The 20,821-nt window shown below is 42.7% G+C and overlaps 1 protein-coding gene across 4 annotated transcripts in view; it reads right to left on the reverse strand.

Moving 5' to 3' along the window:
- KIF27 (kinesin family member 27) overlaps nucleotides 1–20,821 on the reverse strand; it is a 342,610-nt gene that overhangs the window by 181,334 nt on the left and 140,455 nt on the right. For all 4 annotated transcript variants that reach the window (XM_029616875.1, XM_029616884.1, XM_029616868.1 and 1 more), the window contains exon 11: nucleotides 964–1,161. In XM_029616875.1, coding sequence (XP_029472735.1) covers nucleotides 964–1,161 — 198 coding nt within the window. The remainder of the gene's footprint in view (nucleotides 1–963; nucleotides 1,162–20,821) is intronic.

Genomic DNA, 20,821 nt, shown 5'->3' on the forward strand with positions numbered 1-20,821 from the left:
CTGCATAGAAAAATCAGTAAAACTTGCAGTAGCATTTGAAGACTTCCATAAATCCTACGAAAAATCAATGCCTGACTCAGGCATTATGCTGCTGGCAATGCAATGTATGGAAAATAGGAACATGAGACAATGGAGAAGGCTTAGCAAAAAATAAGAATTTTTAAAATTAAAGTTAAATAATAAATTGGTCCCCTTTGCATTCTCCTTTCAGTAAAAAAGGGGACCATTTTACTGAAAAAGAAAATCAGGTAATAAAACACAGCTTCTGTCTTGATATACTTTTTTTCCATATTAGAAGGCAACTCTCAGTGATTGCAGCAATTTACACCAGTCTGAGTCACAGTCCCATAATCTGCCCAAAAGTAAAGCCTCAGGGCTGGATTTTAAAAAGGTTACGCGCGCAGAACCTATTTTAAGAAGGCCCGGCGACGCGCGTAAAGCTCCGGAACGCCTGTAAGTCCCGGGGGCTTGCAAAAAGGGGCGGGGAGGGGGAGCGTGGGCAGTCTGGGGGCAGGGCGGGGCGGGGCCAGAGTCACCAGGCACAGTGGCCATTTGCTGCTGTGCTTGGGATCGTGCGCCGGCAGTTGGCCGGCTCGCGTAACTTACCTCAGCCCCAGGGCTGAAGTAAGTTTGGAAACAAGAAAGAAAAAAAGAAAAAGGTAGGATGAAAAGGGCAGGGGAAGGGAAGGGAAAGTGGGGTAGGGCCTTAGGGAAGTTCCCTCCGAGGCCCTGGATTTTATAACATGTGCGTGCCTGCGCGCACATGTTATATAATCGGGCATAGATGTGTGTGTGCCGGGTAGCATGCGCACATGTACACCCGCGCGCAACCTTTTAAAATCTACCCCTCAGCCTTTTCCACAGTTTAAAGGACTGATTTATGATTGATTCATAACTTCTGGGAAAGAGTGAGGACTCAAGGCAAGATCCTGCAGAACAAGCAGAGACAAGAAACCTTCTTACTTTGATTTGCTGTTGATCTCTTTGAATTTCAGTCTCCAGCTTTCTCTTTTTCTCTGTCTCTTCACGCAGTTTTTTCTGCAGTTGTGCCAGTTGTTGTCGCATGTGGTCCACGTTCTGTTCTAGGTCTGCCACTCGCTTTTCATTTTGAGAAGACAAGGATGCCAGCTTCTTTGTGTCCTGCTGCTTCTTCTGTAAGACCTAAGATAACAATGAATTTCCATTTTAGTAATCTTAACAGAAATAGAACAAACTTAGGAAGACCACAAAGGCAATGCCATGCTGAAGCTGGCTCAAAGGGCAACCGTTCCTAAACCCAGCTAAGTCCTTCCATATACAATAAAATAAAAATGGTATATGGTAACAAACAGCTTGAGTTACCACCAGCAGGAAGTCCCCAGAATTGACAAGCACTAGGTCAATTTTTAAAAAATGCATAGAGGTTCATATTTAAACATCTGTCCAGTTAATTTTGGGAGTGAGTAATAATCACTCTATTTGTAGTGCAATCATTTCTACTGTAGTACATACAAACATATATGCTATTTTAGAAACTTTGCAAGTATGTATGTATTCGTGTGATTGCATGCACCAGTAAGCATGGACTAAATGGGCGTTTGGAACACGTCAGGGCATGGTCTGCAAGTACATGCATACTTGTAAATTTTATAAGCAAAGTATGCATATGTCATCAATTATGCATGGATAATTTTACATCAACTATTTAATGCACCAAATTCAAATCTCATGTGTCTTTTGAGACCTAGTGCTTGGTGTGCTAGTAATGGGGCAGAGTGGTGGGAGTTATTGGATAGTGTGTACAGTACATGTCGTAATTTTTTGGGTTATTTGTCTTCTGTTTCTTTGAAGTATACTTCATTTATTCTGTTTGTTTTTTCAGTGTATCTCCTCCGTTTTGTACCAAGCTAAGCTTCAAATCTAAGGGAAGGTGGGTGGGATTCTGCAACTGATTTATCCTGCTATCTATGGAGAACATCTATTACAGGTAAGCAATTTTGCTTTCTCGTGGATAAGCAGAACAATCGCTACACAAATGGGGGCTCCCAAGTTTAAGATTGCATTCAAGTATTTATTTTCTTACTCCAGCAAAGAATATGCAACACATGTTATGCTACTGCTCAGAGAAGAATTGAAGGGTTAATTACAGTAAATAAGCTTTTTGGCAAAAACTGCTGTCATACAGGGTCATTCTTTATTGTGCGATGTGCCGGCATCGCAGCGATATTATTCAAATTAGGGGAAGGGGATCAGTGTGGGCGGGGTTTGGGTGGAGTTATTGCAGCACTGCAGGCGATAATGTTTTTCACATTATCGCTGGCAGCACCGTGGGAAATAACTACACCTTTTTCCATGGCGCTATGGGGGCAATAGTGTGTGGTGTGGACGCACCATGGCACACGGAACTGCACCACCATGATGCGGTTGACTGCTCACTATCGCCCCCGCCCCTTTTCTTTTCGCGACACATATAAATATAGCAGAATGATGAATCTAGGTTGTGATTTGAAGCATTCTTTAGGCAGTAAAGATTTGTGAAGGCATGGATAGAAGATCATATGACAGTCTTGCAGATATCCTCTATGGATGCAGAGTGAAAATGTGCTAAGGAAGCTGCTGTAGCAGTGACTTGATGTGCTTTTACCTTAATTTGAAGTTGTTGTCCTGACTGAGCATAGCATTAAGAAATACAATCTGAAATCTATGTAAACAGAATTCTTTTTGTAACTGGAATACTTTGTTTGATTATGTTGAAGGAGATGAATTGTGAAGACTTTTTATAAGACTTAATCTCCAAATAAAGCAGAATTGCTTACTTTTATCAGATGTTCTCCCTTTGGCCCCTGAGCAAATCAGTCACACAAGTAAGTGATATCACCAGAAGGAGCTGATGGAGAACATGCTTTCCAGAGCCCAGAAAGACACAGATATCTTTTTGAGCATGCGTGTGTGTTCCCGCTCAGCCACCCCCTTGCGAGTCTCCTCAGTCATTTTACAAGCTGAGTTTCTACTCTAAGGGGAGTCCTTTTTGAGAAAATAATGTTTGATAAAGGTATGGAGAGATAACCAAGTGGCTGCCTTGCAGATTTCTTGAATTGAAATAGAACAAAGATGAACTACTGAAGTTGAAATTACTTATATTTGATAAGCCTTCACCTTACTCTGAAGCTGAACTCCAGAGTTAACGTAAGAGTATGAAATGCAGTCAGATAAGAAGTAAATGCTTTCTACCTGGTTAACTGATAGGCCTAATTTAACGAGTCAAACAAAACTAAAGTGGAGGATATTTTCTGTAAGATTTAGACCTCTCCAATTCAAACAACAAACCTCTTCCACAATCTAAGTTATGACAGATCTATTCAGCTTTATTGAAATAAGGTTTTGGAAAAAACATTGCTAGCACCATCAGCTGAGTCAAATGAAACTGGAATGAGTTCTTAATAGTACTCTGTTCTTAAAAGCATGTATGGGGAATATGCATGCACTACTAAGGCCTGGAAGACACTTACACTAAACACTGAGGTTACTGCTAACCAAAAATACTTCCCAAAAGAGAAATTTAAGCTCTACTGATGCTAAAGTTTCAAACACAGGATTCATTAATTGATAAAACTACTATGTTTAAATCGGTGACAAACCCATGAGTGGGCCTGGGTGGGCCGAGGCCTATCCACTTTGGGCTCATGCCCACCCAATCAGCATTGCCTGGCAGCCAAAGAAGAGAGGCCCTGTCAGAGGGCCACAGCGGATATATCGGGTGAGAGGAGGAAAAGGTCCGCGAGACCACTGATGGACTCCATCCCACCATAGCCAAGAACAGGCCTGTAAGGCCGCTGGTGGACCCCATCCCACCAACAGCCGAGAAGAGGAGTAGGATCAGGAGGTCGGCAGTCAAAGAAAAAAAAACCCCTCACTGGAAGCACCCATTCTCATGCTCGTGCATCGCAAGATCAGCAGAGGAGTGCTAGCCGTGTGAGTTTTGAATACCGGGGGCAGGCACATGAGGAGCAGCAGCAACAGAACAGGCTCATGTTTTTGCTATCAATGGATAGACTGCCTGTATTTTGTGTGTATGTGAATGACAACCTGCCTGGATGTATGTGATGGTAACCTGCCTGGGTGTGTGTGTGTGTGTATGTATGTGTGTGTGTAAATGGTAGCCTGCCTGGGGGTGGGGTGTGTGAATGAGAATGGTAGCCTCTCTGGATGTGTATGTGTGTGAATGGGAGCCTCTCTGGGTGTGTCTGGGTGTGAATGGGAGTCTGCCTGGGGGGGGGGGGGGGGGTGGAGGGTTGGAGGGTGCATGAATGGGAGCCTGCCTGGGGGTAGGGATATATGAATGGGAGGCTGCCTGGGAGTGGGGGTGTTTGAATATGAATAGTAACCTGCCTGGGTGTGAGTGTGTATGTGGATGGTAGCCTGCCTGGGGAGGGATGCGTGTGTGTGTGTGTGTGAATGGTAGCTTGTCTGGGTGTGTATGTGTGTGAATGGGTTGGGGGGGTGTGAATGGGTGCCTACCTAGGACAGATGTGAATGAGAGCCTACCTGAGGGGTGTGTGTGAGAGATACAGCATGTGGGAGTGAGAACTTATGTATGTAGGAGTGTGAGCCTGCATGTGAGAGAAAGAATGTAAGAGTGGGAGCCTGTGCATCTGTGTGAGAGTGGCAGCCTGCATATGAGAGTAAGAGCCTGTGTGTGTATGTATGTATGGAAGTGGGAGCAGGAGCCTGCAAGTGAGAGCGAGCATGTGTTGTGTTTTTGGGAATGGGAGCATATGTGTAAGAGCATGTGAGAATGAGAGACTGTGTGTATGTGGGAGTGGTAGCCTGTGTGAAAGAGAGCATGTAAGAATGAGAGCCTATATGTGTGTGTGTGGGAGTGGGAACCTGTGTGTGTATGGAAGAACATGTGAGAGAGAGTCTGTGTGTGTGTATGAAGGAGGCAGGAAAGAAGACGGACAGAATAAACGAGACCCTGAAAGAGGAACAAGGAAAAGACAGACAGGGGGGGAAAAAGAGACTGGAACCAACTGATAAGAAAAATAAGATCAGACAACAAAGGTAAAAAAAAATAATTTTGTCTTTCATCTATTAGAAAATGTCATCTTTGGGAATGTACATTTTTTATGTATTTGTATTTTGCTTTTTCTTCAGTATTCCAGTGTTCACAGAGTCTGGTTTCTCAGGCTTTCCATTTCAATTTTGTCTGCATGTTTGTTTCTAATTTGTAGTCCCTTATTCTGTCTTAGGTAAGGGTCTGGCTGTGTTGCACTTGTGTGACAGAAATGCAGCATTTTGGCTAGTATCTAATTTCTCCGTAGGAGGTTGTAGCAGTCTGGTTTGTTCCATTTGCACATTAGGTGGTGTATTAGTGTTCTAGTGCCTGGTGTAATGTTTGCCTTGCTGCCTTTTCATAGATAAGGCTGCTGCGGTTTGAGTCCTGAGAGTTACTGTTATTATGGTATGTTAAGGCTCTAGCTATTTATTTATTTATTCTGCAGGTTTTATGTTACGTCACAAACAGGCCAATACAGTAAAAGTTGCGGGCAAGCTTCCGCTCTCCTGTGCGCACGATTCAGTATTCAAATGAGGGCCCGCGGTGTAAAAAGGCGCTAGGGACACTAGCGCGTCCCTAGCATCTCTTTTTTGACAGGAGCGGCGGCTGACAGCGGGTTTGACAGCAGACGCTCAATTTTGCCGGCGTCGGTTCTCAAATCCACTGACAGCCACAGGTTCGGAAACTGGACGCCGGCAAAATTGAGCGTCCGATTTTCAACCCGTGAGCCGTGAGCTGATTTTAAATTTTTTTTTTTTTTTTTTTTTTTTTTACTTTTGGGACTTTTTGGCGGGTGTATAGAAAAGCAGTTTTTACTGCTTTTCTGTACACTTTCCCGGTGCCAGCAGAAATTAACGCCTACCTTTGGCTGCACATTTTACTTACTGAATCGCGGGGGAATAACTAATAGGGCCATCAACATGCATTTGCATGTTGCGGGCGCTATTAGTTTCAGGAGGGTTGGATGCGCATTTTCGACACACTAGCTTTACCCCTTATTCAGTAAGGGGTAATAGCACGTCGAAAACGCGTTGAAAACACGGGTTAACAGTGCACTCCGCCGGAGCGCACTGTTAACCCGCTATTTATTATAATTATTCCTGCTTTCTTGTAGTTTTAAGCATTTTTGGAAAGAGGATTCATAAAAGAATATATCGATGTTTGTTTTATTACATGATTGGATCTGATGTTTCTGAAGTGTTCTTTGTTTACTTTTTACATGATATTATATATTTATAAACTGCAATAAATATAAAATAAATTAAATTAGATTAATAAAGCATTTTTAATGTTGGTAAGTGCTTGAAGTAATAGAATTAAAATATTTTAAAATGTCACTTATGCATGATGGCTGATGCAAACTACTCAGAAATCCATTGTAGGGTGCATGCTAAGGCATAATTTATCAATAAGAGTGCAACTAGTAGGGCCTAGATCTGTATGTCTACTGCCCACCCATGTTAACCTTGAGCCCTCCTAAAAATTCAGTTCTGGCTACTCCAATTCCAGACATAGAAATTAAAAAAAGGGTACAGATAGAAGACTATGTGCCTCAGAAAATGAATTAGGATAAGTGGAAAGAGGGAAACATTCACCGGCACACGTGCCACCAGCTGTTCTAGAATGTGACCATATGTGGAGCAAATCTGAATAAGGTTGGGGGGAGGGTAAAATTTTCAGACATAGAAGTTCATCATATAATATTATTATTAGTGATCAAATGCAAGGTCCTGAGTTCACTTTCCCAAAGGCAGATATAGCAATAATAATGTATTTGTGATGTGCAAGTATGTTACACAGTTATAATATTATAGAAAGTGTTCACACCTTCACAGACCTTTCTCACCTCTCCTCTCTCTCCTTGTTTATTGATTGCTCTTGATGGTTTTAGTATTTTTTTTGGCAAAGGCTGTAATTAGGTCTTTTTGTGTCCCTATATTGTGAGAGATTATTGCAATACGTCAGGGCAGTGTGTACACAGAATAAATAAATACATGTGCAAGAATGTTACACAAAGTTATATTATTACAGAAATGTTCAAACCTTTACAGACCTTTCTCACCTTCCCTCTCTATATATCTGCTTTATCTAGTCTAATTGCTCTTGCTGGTTTTAATCTTTGTTTGGAAAGGGCTTTAATTAGGTCTTTGTGTGTCTTTTTGAGATAATTACAGCAACTGACTGTTTCAAGTCAGGGCAATGTGTACAGCAGAAGGAATAAACAGACATGTGCAAGCATGTTACACAAAATTAAATTATCACAAGAATAATACAGTTGTATTACAGGCCTGATTAGATCAAGTTAGGTATGTGTGCACTGTATATAATACAATACATGTAGGCTCAACTTGAATTACATTGTGGATATGTACAATACTGAGTCATAAATGATGGAACTGCAACCTGCTGCACTCATGTACACTGATTATCTGTATGAGCCTTTACACTTTTCAGTTGTATAGCAATATGCCTGCGGCAGTTCTAGTGAAACTGTAGTTTGATGTGAAACATGTCATCAAATACCTGTATAAACTGATGACAGAATGTGAAAGAAAGATATTTTCATTTGCATTCTAAGTAATTCTTAAGTTTTGTTTCAATTATAGAGCCTAAACCATAGGTGCACGAAAACATGCACATGCATGATTCTAGTATATTTACCATTCCCAGCAGTTTGTAATACATTTTTAGATTTTACTGTACATGTAGAGTCAATGTTTTGACTTTTGTTTTTAAGGATTTTGTTGGTTATTTCATCTCATTTTATGTTCAGTTGAAAAATACTATCAACAAAACAAAACCCTACAATGAGGTCTTTTATTGAAATTGTATGACACAGAGTAATAAAAGCACTGTTGTCACAAACTGTACCATCAAAACTTTGAAATAATTTGACAAAATACTTATTACAGAACATCCATTTTTACACAAATATGTTTTTTCTTTCAATTACAGAGCCTAAAACATAGATGCATGAAAATGTGGAATGCGTAATGGGTTCATGATAATTTCAGCTATTCTAGTGATAGAAGGCCTTCTTGTCACTCCAAGGGCAAGAGCATTGCTTGCACTATCTCACTTTCAATATCCATAACATAAGAGCTAGAGACTGAATGTTAAAGTGAAGTATTGTTCCACTGTATTGTGTCAAAAGATTTGGGCATATCCCTATTGCTTCTGGTTGATCAATAGCTAGTCATCAAAGTTATGGAAACTATATTTGACTTGGCCAAAAGGGAGCTATTATAATTATTTCTCCTTGTCTTGTCTTAATTTGAAAATTGTTTTAGATATGAGAAGAATAAATGGAAATGTATACATCAGTTCTTGATTCCATGGGATCAAAAAAGCATCTGATGCTAGGGAGTCAGACACTGGCCTACCTGAGCAGTAGAGAGGGAGTTTATGATTGAATACAGCTGTAAACAGGACTACATGATGCACTCCCCAGACTTGAATGTAATAAAGTCATGCTAAAATGAAGAGACCATTTGTGAGGGGTAAAGGCCTCGGTTCAATGAATCCACTAATATATTGTCTATATATTCCTTAATATTACACAATTCAAAATCCTGAAAGCTTCCTTGCAATGCTTCAAGGATCCGTTTTCTCCTTGCTTGTTGATGGTAGTAAATTGTTATCTTATTGTTTGTTTCGATTCGAATTACTGTTCCCTTTAACCATAGCTCAAATACAAGAATGTTGCGCTGGTGGTGGACCCTTGGCCCGAAGTGCGGTTGACGCTATCCATAGGGCAAGCCCCACGGGAGGCGGGAGGCGGCGCTGACTAGGAGACGGAGGCTGACTGGAGCTTCGCCAATACCAGCCCTCATTCCCTGAAGGTTGAGCCTTGGGTGCTGGGGCCGGTTGGTCTTAGGCGGACCTCCATATGATGACTCCCAGTAGAGGAGAGGAATGGTAGCCAGGGACTAGCAGAGGTATCAAAGGACCGACGTAGGTCTGGACGAGGCAGGGATCCAGAGACCCGGACACCAAAGAGGAACAGAGCGGAGGCAGGTGGTGCCCAGGTAATAGAAGGCCGGAGCCTAGGAAGGCCAAGTCCAAGGAGATACCGAATGCGTAGTCTGAGACAGGCTAGCGTCAGGGTAGGCAATTGAGCAAGGCAAGGTACAGAGTCAAACGAAACAAGGGTCAAGCCAAAGGTCAGTCCTGATCGTGGTCCAGATGTAGCAAGGGTCAAAGCCAGAGGTCAATCCTGAGCATAGTCCAACGTAGCAAGGGTCAAAGCCAGAGGACAGTCTTGAGCGTGGTCCAGATGAAGCAAGAGGTCAATCCTGAGCGTGTTCCAATGTAGCAAGGGTCAAAGCCAAAGGTCAGTCCTGAGCATGGTCCAATGTAGCAAGGGTCAAAGCCAAAGGTCAGTCCAGCAAGACTAGGAAGGGACCAGGTACGGATCAGGAACAGGAACCAGGAACGGAGTCAGGATCAGGAACCAGGAAAGAAGGGCAAAGAGCACACGAACAAATGTGGAGACCTGTTGCCAAGGCAAGGAACTTAAGTAGCAGGGCCCAATGATGTCATTATCCGGGGCCGCAGGCTAGTTTCCTGCCACGGCCCCTTTAAAGGTCAAAGAGGTGCACATGCGCGCATAAGCAAGGGAGACCCACCGGGTGCTGGGGAGGTCCGTGGAGGAGCCAGGAAAGGCAGAGGAGGCAGCAGGGGCTCAGAAGCGTAGGCAGCTGCCCACAGTCACGAGCGAGGATGGACTGGGTCTGGGAGCAGTGCTGCGAAGGTGAGTAGTCCCGGATGTGGTCCTACCGCGGACGGGACATGCAACAAAGAAGAATTTTGAAAATTGCTCTTAGCTTCAGAAGTATTTGCGTGGAGTCTTTATTCTTGAATGCTGCACGTCCCTTGAGAGCAAAAAATTGTTGAGATGGGTTCCCCAACCCTAGAGGAAGGCATCTGTGGTTAGTACCTGCTGAGTCTGTGGAGGATGAAAGGGTTGACAGCAAAAAAGGTTGGATGGTTGCATCTACCATCTCAACAAGTGGGCAAAGAGTTTAAAGAGACTTATTCTGTGAGACACTGATTAGAAATGCTAGCTCCAAAAGTTTCAACTAACATTGAGCTTTTCTCATATGTAGATGTATGAAGGGCATGACATGGACTGTGGCTGCCATATAACCTAACATTGCCACAAAAGCTCTGGCTGCTACTGATAGCCGAGTTAGTTGGCACAAAAAATCGGTTCAAACTAAAAATTGGGGCATAAAGACTGTTTTTTAAAACAATTGACCAAAAGCAAAGGCAACAGTCCAGAAGTGACGTAATCTAACTGAATTGGGTGTGTCCCAGACCTTGGGCAAGGTATTCGTAGAGGAGGGGAGCCATTGTGTTCCTGAGCACAAGCTGGAAGGGTTTTTCTCCTGGTGGACGTGTATATTACATTGTGGAATCTGCATTGTGGCTAAGTATATTTTTTTATTATTGCAAGGTTTTTGATTATTGCAAGGTTCTGTGATTATTCCTGTGGGTTTTAATTTTCTTAGTCTGTTTCATTTCTTTATAGTTATTACTATTACTGTAGAAAGGTTCTGTGATTATTCCTGTCTGTTTTTAATTTTCTTTATAGTCTGTGTTTCATTTCTTTATAGTAAGCTATTAATCTAGTAAGTTGATTTGCTGTTTGAATAAAGCTAGAAGGAAAAAAAAAAAACCAAAAAAAGAAACCTCCAAGTAGACAGCTCTCCAGCTTTGAAAACACCTTTTAAACTCTCCCTTGGAGTTAGTTGGCACAAAAAATCGGTTCAAACTAAAAATTGGGGCATAAAGACTGTTTTTTAAAACAATTGACCAAAAGCAAAGGCAACAGTCCAGAAGTGACCTGCTTTACCCAGCTTGTCCCAGGCTAAACTGTTTGACTCCCTCCCTCCCTACCCCTCTACCCACCCACCCCTGGGGCTTGTTTTCTAATAAAGACTGCCTAACTTCCCAGTGGCAGCGAGATAAATTAGTACATTGGTAACAGTCAAGGAAATACAAATCACAAACTACCAAGATGAGGACTATCCAATGTAACTGCTGTAGAGCCTTTATTCTGAGGGAAAGCATCTGGAAACTTAGAGCTTGCCCAATTTGTGCACAACTCTCTTCCTTGAAAATGGAGCTGACTGAGATAAAAGCTCAATTAGCTTCAATTAAAAGTATTACACCCACATTGCATTACACAGATAATAATTCCCCAATATCACGGAAAAACCAGGAGTCAAGAAAAGGAGATCCATTAGGCTCAGGTAGGACCCAAAGTCATCCATTCTTGACAGATGAGCAGCCAACAGGTACACCCTCCCACTCAAACAGGTCATTAAGAAATTCTTTACAATCCAGGATTACAGTGGGCTCTGGTAGAATTAGACCTGTGATAAGGAGACACACAATGTACCAAATGCAAAAAGAACAAGCCCTCTCTATATTAAAAACTGAGGAAGTTCTTGAGAAAAACATTGCAGTATTACCAGAAAAGAGAGAAAAAACACAATGCATGCAGTATTTCAAGATCCATAACCAAAAGAAAAATCTAATTGAGATGGATAACTCTGTCAACAGTGGCACAACTACAAACAGAAAGAGTAAAGTGAATAACAAATCTCAACTAATATCTCATAAGGAGTCCAGGAAAAGCAATAACCTTAAAGAGAGTACCTGGAAGGCTATGACCACAAATGCTCATAGTTTGGGAAATAAAATCCCAGATCTGCAGGCCCTAATGGCTGAGGCAGAATTGGACATTGTTGCTATCACAGAAACATGGTTCACAGAATCTCATGAATGGGATACAACAATACCAGGCTACAACTTGTTAAGGAAGGACAGAGAGGATAGAAAAGGGGGAGGTGTGGCTCTTTATGTCAGAAACAACATCCAAGCATCTGAGCTACAAGGAAGTTGGGGTAAAGAAGAAGCTCTATGGGTCGACCTAAAAAAAGATGACGGAGTGTCCATTTATATTGGAGTGGTTTACAGGCCTCAAACCAAAAGGAAGAGCTGGACAGAGATCTGATTGAAGACATCCATAAGATAGGTAAGAAGGGAGAAGTGGTGATCGTGGGTGACTTTAATATGCCAGATGTAGACTGGAAAATCCCCTCTGCAGAAACTAAAAATAGTAGAGCAATAATGGATGCCATGCAAGTATCTTTGTTCAAACAAATGGTGTTGGAACACACGAGAGAAGGTGCTATACTCGACTTATTGCTCAATAATGCAGATAATGTCTCAGATGTCCAGGTGGGCGCCCACCTCAGCAGCAGTGATCATCGAACGGTATGGTTTAATATCACTAATAGAATAGGGAAAAGAACCACAAAGACCCGAGTTTTACAGTTCAAAAACACAGACTTTGAGGAAATGGGAAAGTACCTGGAGGAAGAACTTAAAGGATGGGAGAACGAGAGAGATGTGGATCAGCAGTGGACCAATCTAAAAGGAGCAATCACCAAGGCAACTGCTCTATATGTTAGAAACATAAAGAAAAGCAAAAGAAAATTGAAACCTATCTGGTTCTCAAAGGAGGTGGCTGACAAAATTAAAGCTAAAAGAACAGCATTCAAGAAATATAAAGGATCCCAAAGGGAGGAGCACAAAGAAGAATATTTGTATCAACTGAGGGAGACGAAGAAAACAATCAAGTTGGCAAAAAATCAAGCAGAAGAGAGGATTGCCAAGGAGATAAAAAATGGTGACAAAACATTTTTCAGATACATCAGCGAAAAGAGAAAGGTCCAAAGTGGTATAGTGAAATTGAAAGGTGGTAATGATCAATGTGTGGAGACAGACGAAGAAATGGCAGAAATATTAAACGAATACTTCAGCTCTGTGTTCACTAAAGAAGACCCTGGAGAAGGACCATCTCTACACAACAAGAAACTGGAGGGAAGTGGAATAGATGAAAATCCTTTTACAGTAGAAAATGTGTGGGAAGAGCTAAAGAACCTGAAAGTGGACAAAGCCATGGGGCCTGATGGGATTCATCCAAGGATATTGAGGGAGCTCAGAGATGTTCTGGCGGGTCCGCTGTGTGACCTGTTCAATAGATCCCTAGAAACGGGAAGTGGTGCCGAGAGACTGGAGAAGAGCGGTGGTGGTCCCGCTTCACAAGAGTGGGAACAGGGAGGAGGCTGGCAACTACAGGCCGGTTAGCCTCACTTCGGTGGTGGGAAAAGTAATGGAGTCTCTGCTGAAAGAGAGAATAGTGAACTATCTACAGTCCGGAGAATTGATGGACCAGAGGCAACATGGATTCACCAGGGGAAGATCCTGTCAGACAAATCTGATTGACTTTTTTGACTGGGTAACCAAGGAATTGGACCAAGGAAGAGCGCTCGATGTCATATACTTGGATTTCAGCAAAGCTTTTGATACGGTTCCGCACAGGAGACTGGTGAATAAAACGAGAAGCTTGGGAGTGAGTGACAAGGTGGTGACCTGGATTGCAAATTGGTTGATGGACAGAAGACAATGTGTGATGGTAAACGGAACCTTCTCTGAAGAGAGAGCGGTTTTAAGTGGTGTACCGCAAGGATCGGTGTTGGGACCGGTCCTGTTCAATATCTTTGTGAGCGACATTGCGGACGGGATAGAAGGTAAGGTTTGTCTTTTTGCGGATGACACTAAGATCTGCAACAGAGTGGACACGCCGGAAGGAGTGGAGAGAATGAGACGGGATCTAAGGAAACTGGAAGAGTGGTCGAAGATATGGCAGCTGAGATTCAATGCCAAGAAGTGCAAAGTCATGCATATGGGGAGCGGAAATCCGAATGAACTGTATTCGATGGGGGGGGAAAGGCTGACGTGCACGGAGCAGGAGAGGGACCTTGGGGTGATAGTGTCTAATGATATGAAGTCTGCGAAACAATGCGACAAGGCGATAGCAAAAGCCAGAAGAATGCTGGGCTGCATAGAGAGAGGAATATCGAGTAAGAAAAGGGAAGTGATTATTCCCTTGTACAGGTCCTTGGTGAGGCCTCACCTGGAGTACTGTGTTCAGTTCTGGAGACCGTATCTACAAAAAGACAAAGACAAGATGGAAGCGGTACAGAGAAGGGCGACCAGGAAGGTGGAGGATCTTCATCGCATGACGTACGAGGAGAGATTGAAGAATCTAAATATGTACACCCTGGAGGAAAGGAGGAGCAGAGGTGATATGATACAGACTTTCAGATACTTGAAAGGTTTTAATGATCCAAAGGCAACGACAAACCTTTACCATAAGAAAAAAATCAGCAGAACCAGGGGTCACGATTTGAAGCTCCAGGGAGGAAGATTCAGAACCAATGTCAGGAAGTATTTCTTCACGGAGAGGGTGGTGGATGCCTGGAATGCCCTTCCGGAGGAAGTGGTGAAGACCAGAACTGTGAAGGACTTCAAAGGGGCGTGGGATAAACACTGTGGATCCATAAAGTCAAGAGGCCGCCAATGAAGAGTGGGTGACTCGCCAGAATGATGGCTACTGCCTGGAGACAATACCCTTATTCAATAAACATACACATGGTTACTGTGACTCCAACATCACTCTAAGCTTCAACAGCAAGAGGAAATGTGGAAAAAAGGATTTGCACTCACAAAGACGGGAGTAGCTGGCTTGTTACGGCGGTTACTACCCCAAACCAAATATCCAAATTACTACCTCCACCTTCCTCTATTCCTGATGCCTTTCAACTAGCTTGATCACTCCATTCTTATACTTCATTTTCAATGCATATCCAGCATAGTTCTCTGCTTCAACAGCAGGGGAAAAGAAAAACTGTTACTTCACACATCCAGCAGAGCTCTCTGCTTAAACGGCAGGGGAGAAGAAAAAAGGGTTCGCACTCACAAAGCGGGGAGTAGCTGGCTTGTTACGGCGGTTACTACCCCAAACCAAATGTACCTGATACTTCACTCTCGACGCATATCCAGCATGGCTCTCTGCTTCAACGACATGGGAGAAAGACTGATACATCACAAATTTCCAGCATAGCTCTCTGCTTCAACGGCAGGGGAAAAAAAAACTGATACTTCACGCATATCCAGCATAACTTCAACGGCAGGGGAGAAGAAAAAAGGATTCACACTCACAAAGCGGGGAGTAGCTGGCTTGTTACGGCGGTTACTACCCCAAACCAAATGTGCCTGATACTTCACTTTCGATGCATATCCAGCATAGCTCTCTGCTTCAACGGCAGGGGAGAAGAAAAAAACTGATACCTCACGCATATCCAGCATAGCTCCCTGCTTCAACGGCAGGGGAGAAGAAAAAAACTGATACCTCACGCATATCCAGCATAGCTCCCTGCTTCAACGGCAGGGGAGAAGATAAACAACCAATAAGGGCTGTATAACATATTCTGGGTAAAAACAAATAAGCATGGGTGTAGCTTGCTTATTGCGGCGGTTACTACCCCTACTACCTCTAACTAATCAAGCTAGATATTTCACTTGGATGCAGCTCCATCACCGCTCTCTACATTAATGGCGGGGGTGGAAGGGAATTAGAACCAAGAGCTAAGAGAAACAGATAAGTATGGGAGAAGAAATGAGGGAAGCTTGCTGGGCAGACTGGATGGGCCATTTGGTCTTCTTCTGCCGTCATTTCTATGTTTCTATGTTTCTATGTTTCTAGTGGACAAAAAGTAAACTAAGCAGATTAGGGCATTCATTCTTTGAAGTGGAAGGAAAAATTTTCTTTTATGGATATCCAAGTGAGCTCCTATGAAGTCCAATTAATGAGCTGAAGTCAGATGGTATTTCTGAAAAATGACTACGAATTCCAGTGACTGGAGGGTGTGAGGCATATAAGGTGTGGCTAGCTTCACTTTTTTTGAGGATCTGTTCGATATTAGCCAGTCATCTAAATAGGAAAAAACAAACATTGTTTTACTTGATATGGGCTGCTATACCTGCCAGCCATTTGATGAATACTCTTGGCCAAAGGGAAGCACATGGTATTGATTTTCCTTTGTCATGAGGTGTAGGTACTTCCTGTAGTTTTTGAATGGAAATGTGTGTAAACCTCTTTCAGATCCAAAGTCATCAACCAGTTGTTTCTTCCACATGACGAAGAAAAGTGTGAACAGAATTCATCCTAAATTTTTCTCTTTTGAGGTACGTATTTAGGTTTCTCAAATCCAGAAGGGGTTAGAGACCTCTTTTATGAGATAAGAAAATCTCTAGTAAAACTCCTGGTTCTATTGCATTGATTGTTAGTAGAGAGGCTAAGAATTTAAGACGGTAACTTTAGAACAGCCGAGCGGGTGTACATGAACGCGTGTATGCCGGCTCGTGCCCATGGATGCGGCCATTTTATAACATGCGCGCATATATATGTGCATCTTATAAAATTGGCTTGGACGTGCATAAATGTGCGCGCCATTTTATATGGATGCACGCATGTGCCACTTCTACTCCGCAAGTGTGTGTGTGTGTGTGTTGGGGGGGGGATTATCATATATACTTGCATGCTGACGCAATTATCAGTTAAACCAGTTTGTTCCCACTTTGCCCAGTTACAGGATAGGAATTCCTACCCCCCCAACCCAGCTAACTAACCTCTCCTTTAACCTACCTGCCCCAACTTAAAACCCCACTGACTAGCCTAGTATTTTTTTGTTTTATAACTTACACGCCATCTACAACAGAAGTAAAGTTACACGGTAGGGGACCCTAGTGCACATAAATATTTATGTCCTGGTTTCCATTTAAATTCCCGGAATGCCCATGCCCTGCCCAGACCAAGCCCCGCCTCTTTTTTGGACTTTTTCTTTTGTGCACTACCGGGAGATACGCGTGTCCATGAATGCTTCTTAAAATATGTGCACTGCGTGCCAGCCTGAGAGATGCACATATCTCCCTGATTTGGCACACGTAGGGCTTTTAAAATCTACCCCTAAGAACTGATCTACCTGGATCAGACCAAAGCAAAGTCCAGTATCCTGATTTGAACAGTGGCCAAGTCAATTCACAAGTATCTGGCAGGATCCCAAGGGGTAGACAGATTCCAAGTAACTTATCCCAAGAATAAGAAGTGGATTTCCGCAACTCTAACTTAATAATGGTTAATGGACTTTTCCTTCAGGAATTTGCCCAAAATGTTTTTAAACGCAGTTGCACGAATAGCTTTCACCATATCCTCTGGTAATGAAATCCAGAGCTTAATTAAGTGTTGAATAAAAAAATATTTTCTCTTTTTAGTTTTAAATGTATTACCTAGTAAATTCATTGTGTGTCCCATGGTTTTGTACTTTTTGAAATGGTAAACAACTGATTAACCTTTACTTGTTCCATTCCACTCATTATTTTATAGACCTCCATCATATCTCCCCTCAGTCTTCTCTTTTCCAAGCTTAAGAGTCCTAACCTCTTTAGTCTTTCTCCGTAGGGGAACTGTTTCATCCCCTTTAGGTCACCCTTCTCTGTACCTTTTCTGATCCTGCTAGATCATTTTTGAGATATGATGACTGAAACTGCACACAGTACTCAGATAAGGTCGTACCATGGATTGATAGAGAGGCATTATGATATTCTCTGTTTTATTCTTCATTTCTTCCCTAATAATCCCTAGCATTCTATTTGTTTTCTTGGCTGCAGCTGAGCAGAAGATTTCAACATATTTTCAATGATGACACCTAGTTCCTCTTCTTGAGTGGTAACACCTAATATGGAACTTTGCATTATGTAATTATAATTCGGGTTACTCTTCCCTAAGGAGTAGATTTTCAAATAGCGCGATTTGGCGTACTTTTGTTGGCGCATCAGGCGCCAACAAAAGTACGCTGGATTTTAGTAGATATGCGCGTAGCCGCGCGGAGCCGCTAAAATCCGGGATCGGCGCGCGCAAGGCTATCGATTCCATATAGCCGGCGCGTGCCGAGCCGCACAGCCTACCTCCGTTCCCTCCGAGGCCGCTCCGAAATCAGAGCGGCCTCGGAGGGAACTTTCTTTTGCCCTCCCCTCACCTTCCCCTCCCTTCCCCTACCTAACCCACCCGCCCGGCCCTGTCTAAACCCCCCCCCTTGCCTTTGTCGGGGGATTTACGCCTCCCTCTGGGAGGCGTAAATCCCCGCGCGCCAGCGGGCCGCTAGCGCACCGGGACGTGACCTGGGGGCGGGTCCGGAGGGCGCGGCCACGCCCCCGGACCGCCCCAGGCCGTAACCACGCCCTCGGGCCCGCCCCCGAAACGCTACGTCCCGCCCCGAAAACGCCGCGCGGATCGGGCCCGCCCCCCCGACACGCCCCCCTCGGAGAACCCCGGGACTTACGCGAGTCCTGGGGTCTGCGTGCGCCGGTAGGCCTATTGAACATAGGCGCACCGGCGCGCAGGGCCCTGCTCGCCTAAATCCGCCCGGATTTAGGCGAGCAGGGCTCTGAAAATCCGCCCCTAAGTGCATTGCTTTGCACCTGTGCACATTAAATTTCCTTTGCCAACTCCATTACCAGTATCCCAGTTTTGCAATGTCCTCTTGCAATTTCTCACAATCCTCTTGCGATTAACTTTGCATAATTTTGTGTCATCGGCAAGTTTGATCACTTCACTTGTTGTTCCCATTTCCAGGTTATTTATAAATATATTAAAAGGCAATGGTCCCATAACAGATTCCCGGGGCACTCCACTATTCAACTTTTTCCATTGGGAAATTTTACCATTCAGCCCTGCTTTCAAGTTTTCTATCCCAAGATTTTTTAATTTCCTTTTAATTTCCTAAGAAATCTCTCATGAAGGTCTTTGTCAAATTCTTTCTGGAAATCCAGATGCACTATATCAATTGGCTCACCTTTATCCACATGTTTATTTACGCCCTCAAAAGAATGTAGCAAATTCGTGAGGCAAGACTTAGCTTGGCTAAATCCATGTTGGCTTTGTCCTATTAAACAATGCTTATCTATATGTTGAGCAATTTTGTTCTTTATGATAATTTTTACCATTTTGCCTGGCACAAATATCAGACTCACTGATCTGTAGATCACCCCTTGATCCATTTTTTTTAAATTTGACATTCCACTGGCAACCCTCCAGTCTTCAGGTGCCATAGATGATGTTACTGATAGTTTACAAATTTCCAATAGCATGTCTGCAATTTTATTTGTCAGTTCTTTCAGCATTCTGGGATATATATCATCTGGTCCAGGTGATTTGCTACTCTTTATATAGTTTGCCAATTTACTCTAGTACATCTTCCATGCTCACTGAGATTTGTTTCAGTTGTTCTGAATCATCACCTTTGAATATCATTTATTTATTTATTTATTTTTAGATTTTTATATACCGGTGTTCCTGTATTAAAATACAGATCACATCGGTTTACATTGAAACATAAAAATTACGCCAAGAGGCGGTACATATAACAAGGTTATAGAACTTGGAAAACATGGAAAACAGGTTCGAAAAATAACATTGAGAAAATTGTATAGTCTCTTTGAGAAACCAAATCATAAAATAAGGCGTAATTGTCTAAGATAAATGTGATCTGCAGAAGGGATTGCGATGGTGAGAAAATCTTGATAGCTGGAGGTAAAAAATAATCAAAGTTCTGGAAAAGCTTGGCTAAAGAGCCAGGTTTTAATTTTCTTTTTGAAGGAAGCGAAGCAGATCTCAAGACGGATGTCTGGCGGGAGCATGTTCCATTGGACGGGTCCTGCTAAAGAGATGGTACGTTTCTGATGTAAGGATATTGTTGAAGGAACAATTTCTGGCATGGGTATATCTCTTACATCTTCCTCAGTGAATACCGAAGCAAAGAATTCATTTAGTCTCTCTGCTATGGCTTTGTCATCCCTAAGTGTTCCTTTTACCCCTTGATCAACTAGTGGTCCAACTGACTCCCTTGCAGGCTTTTTACCTCGAATGTACCTGAAACGTTTTTATTATGAGTTTTTGCTGCCACAGCAAGATTCTTTTCAAATTCTCTCTTTGCCTTCCTTATCAAGGCTTTGTATCTGACTTGCCAATGCTTATGCTGTTTCCTTCATTCGGATCCCTTATTCTATTTTTGAAAGATTTTCTTTTAGATATTACAGCTTCCCTCACCTCACCTTTTAACCATGCTGGTAGTCATTTAGCCTTCCTTACACCTTTTCTAATATGTGGAATACATCTGGTCTGGGCTTCCAAGATGGTATTTGTAAACAACATCCATACCTGAGCTAAATTCTTTGCAGTTGCTCCTTTCAGTTTTTTCCTAATCATTTTCCTCATTTTATCATAGTCACCTTTTTGAAAGTTAAATTCTGTCATACTAGATTTCTTTTTTGCGCTCCCTCCAGTTATTAAGTCAATTTTGATATTGTTGTGATCACTATTGCCAAGTGGCTCCAACACTGTTATCTCACTTCAAATCCTGTGTTCCACTAAGATGCAGGATATCCTCATTTATCTTAAGGGTAGTAACTGCCGCTCCGTGCAGTTTCCCCTAAGCCTTATGATAAGGGTAGTAATATTTACAATCAAAACCAAGCAACTGTCAAACCCATAAATTACTGCTAGCAACATTTTTACTGGGTGAGGAACCTTCTGGATAATTCGGACAATGTTGCTTGATATTCTTTGCTTTCAGACTTGGCCATAGAAGCCGTTTTGTGCATCAATACCGCAGACCATAAAAGTCAGGGCCCATGTTTGTTGTTGTCTCTATCCAATTCCCTTTTATAATTCCACCTCCCCTCACTCTCCTGAAGCAGGGAGTGATGTAAGGGGACCAAGGCAGCAAAAATAGAGCTTGTAGTAGCCAAGTCTGAACATTTTATGTTTGCATTTGGCACAAAGTTTGAAAGGCTTTCTCATGAAATTAT

Source organism: Rhinatrema bivittatum, chromosome 1 (assembly GCF_901001135.1).
Source record: "Rhinatrema bivittatum chromosome 1, aRhiBiv1.1, whole genome shotgun sequence".
Lineage (NCBI taxonomy): Eukaryota > Metazoa > Chordata > Amphibia > Gymnophiona > Rhinatrematidae > Rhinatrema > Rhinatrema bivittatum.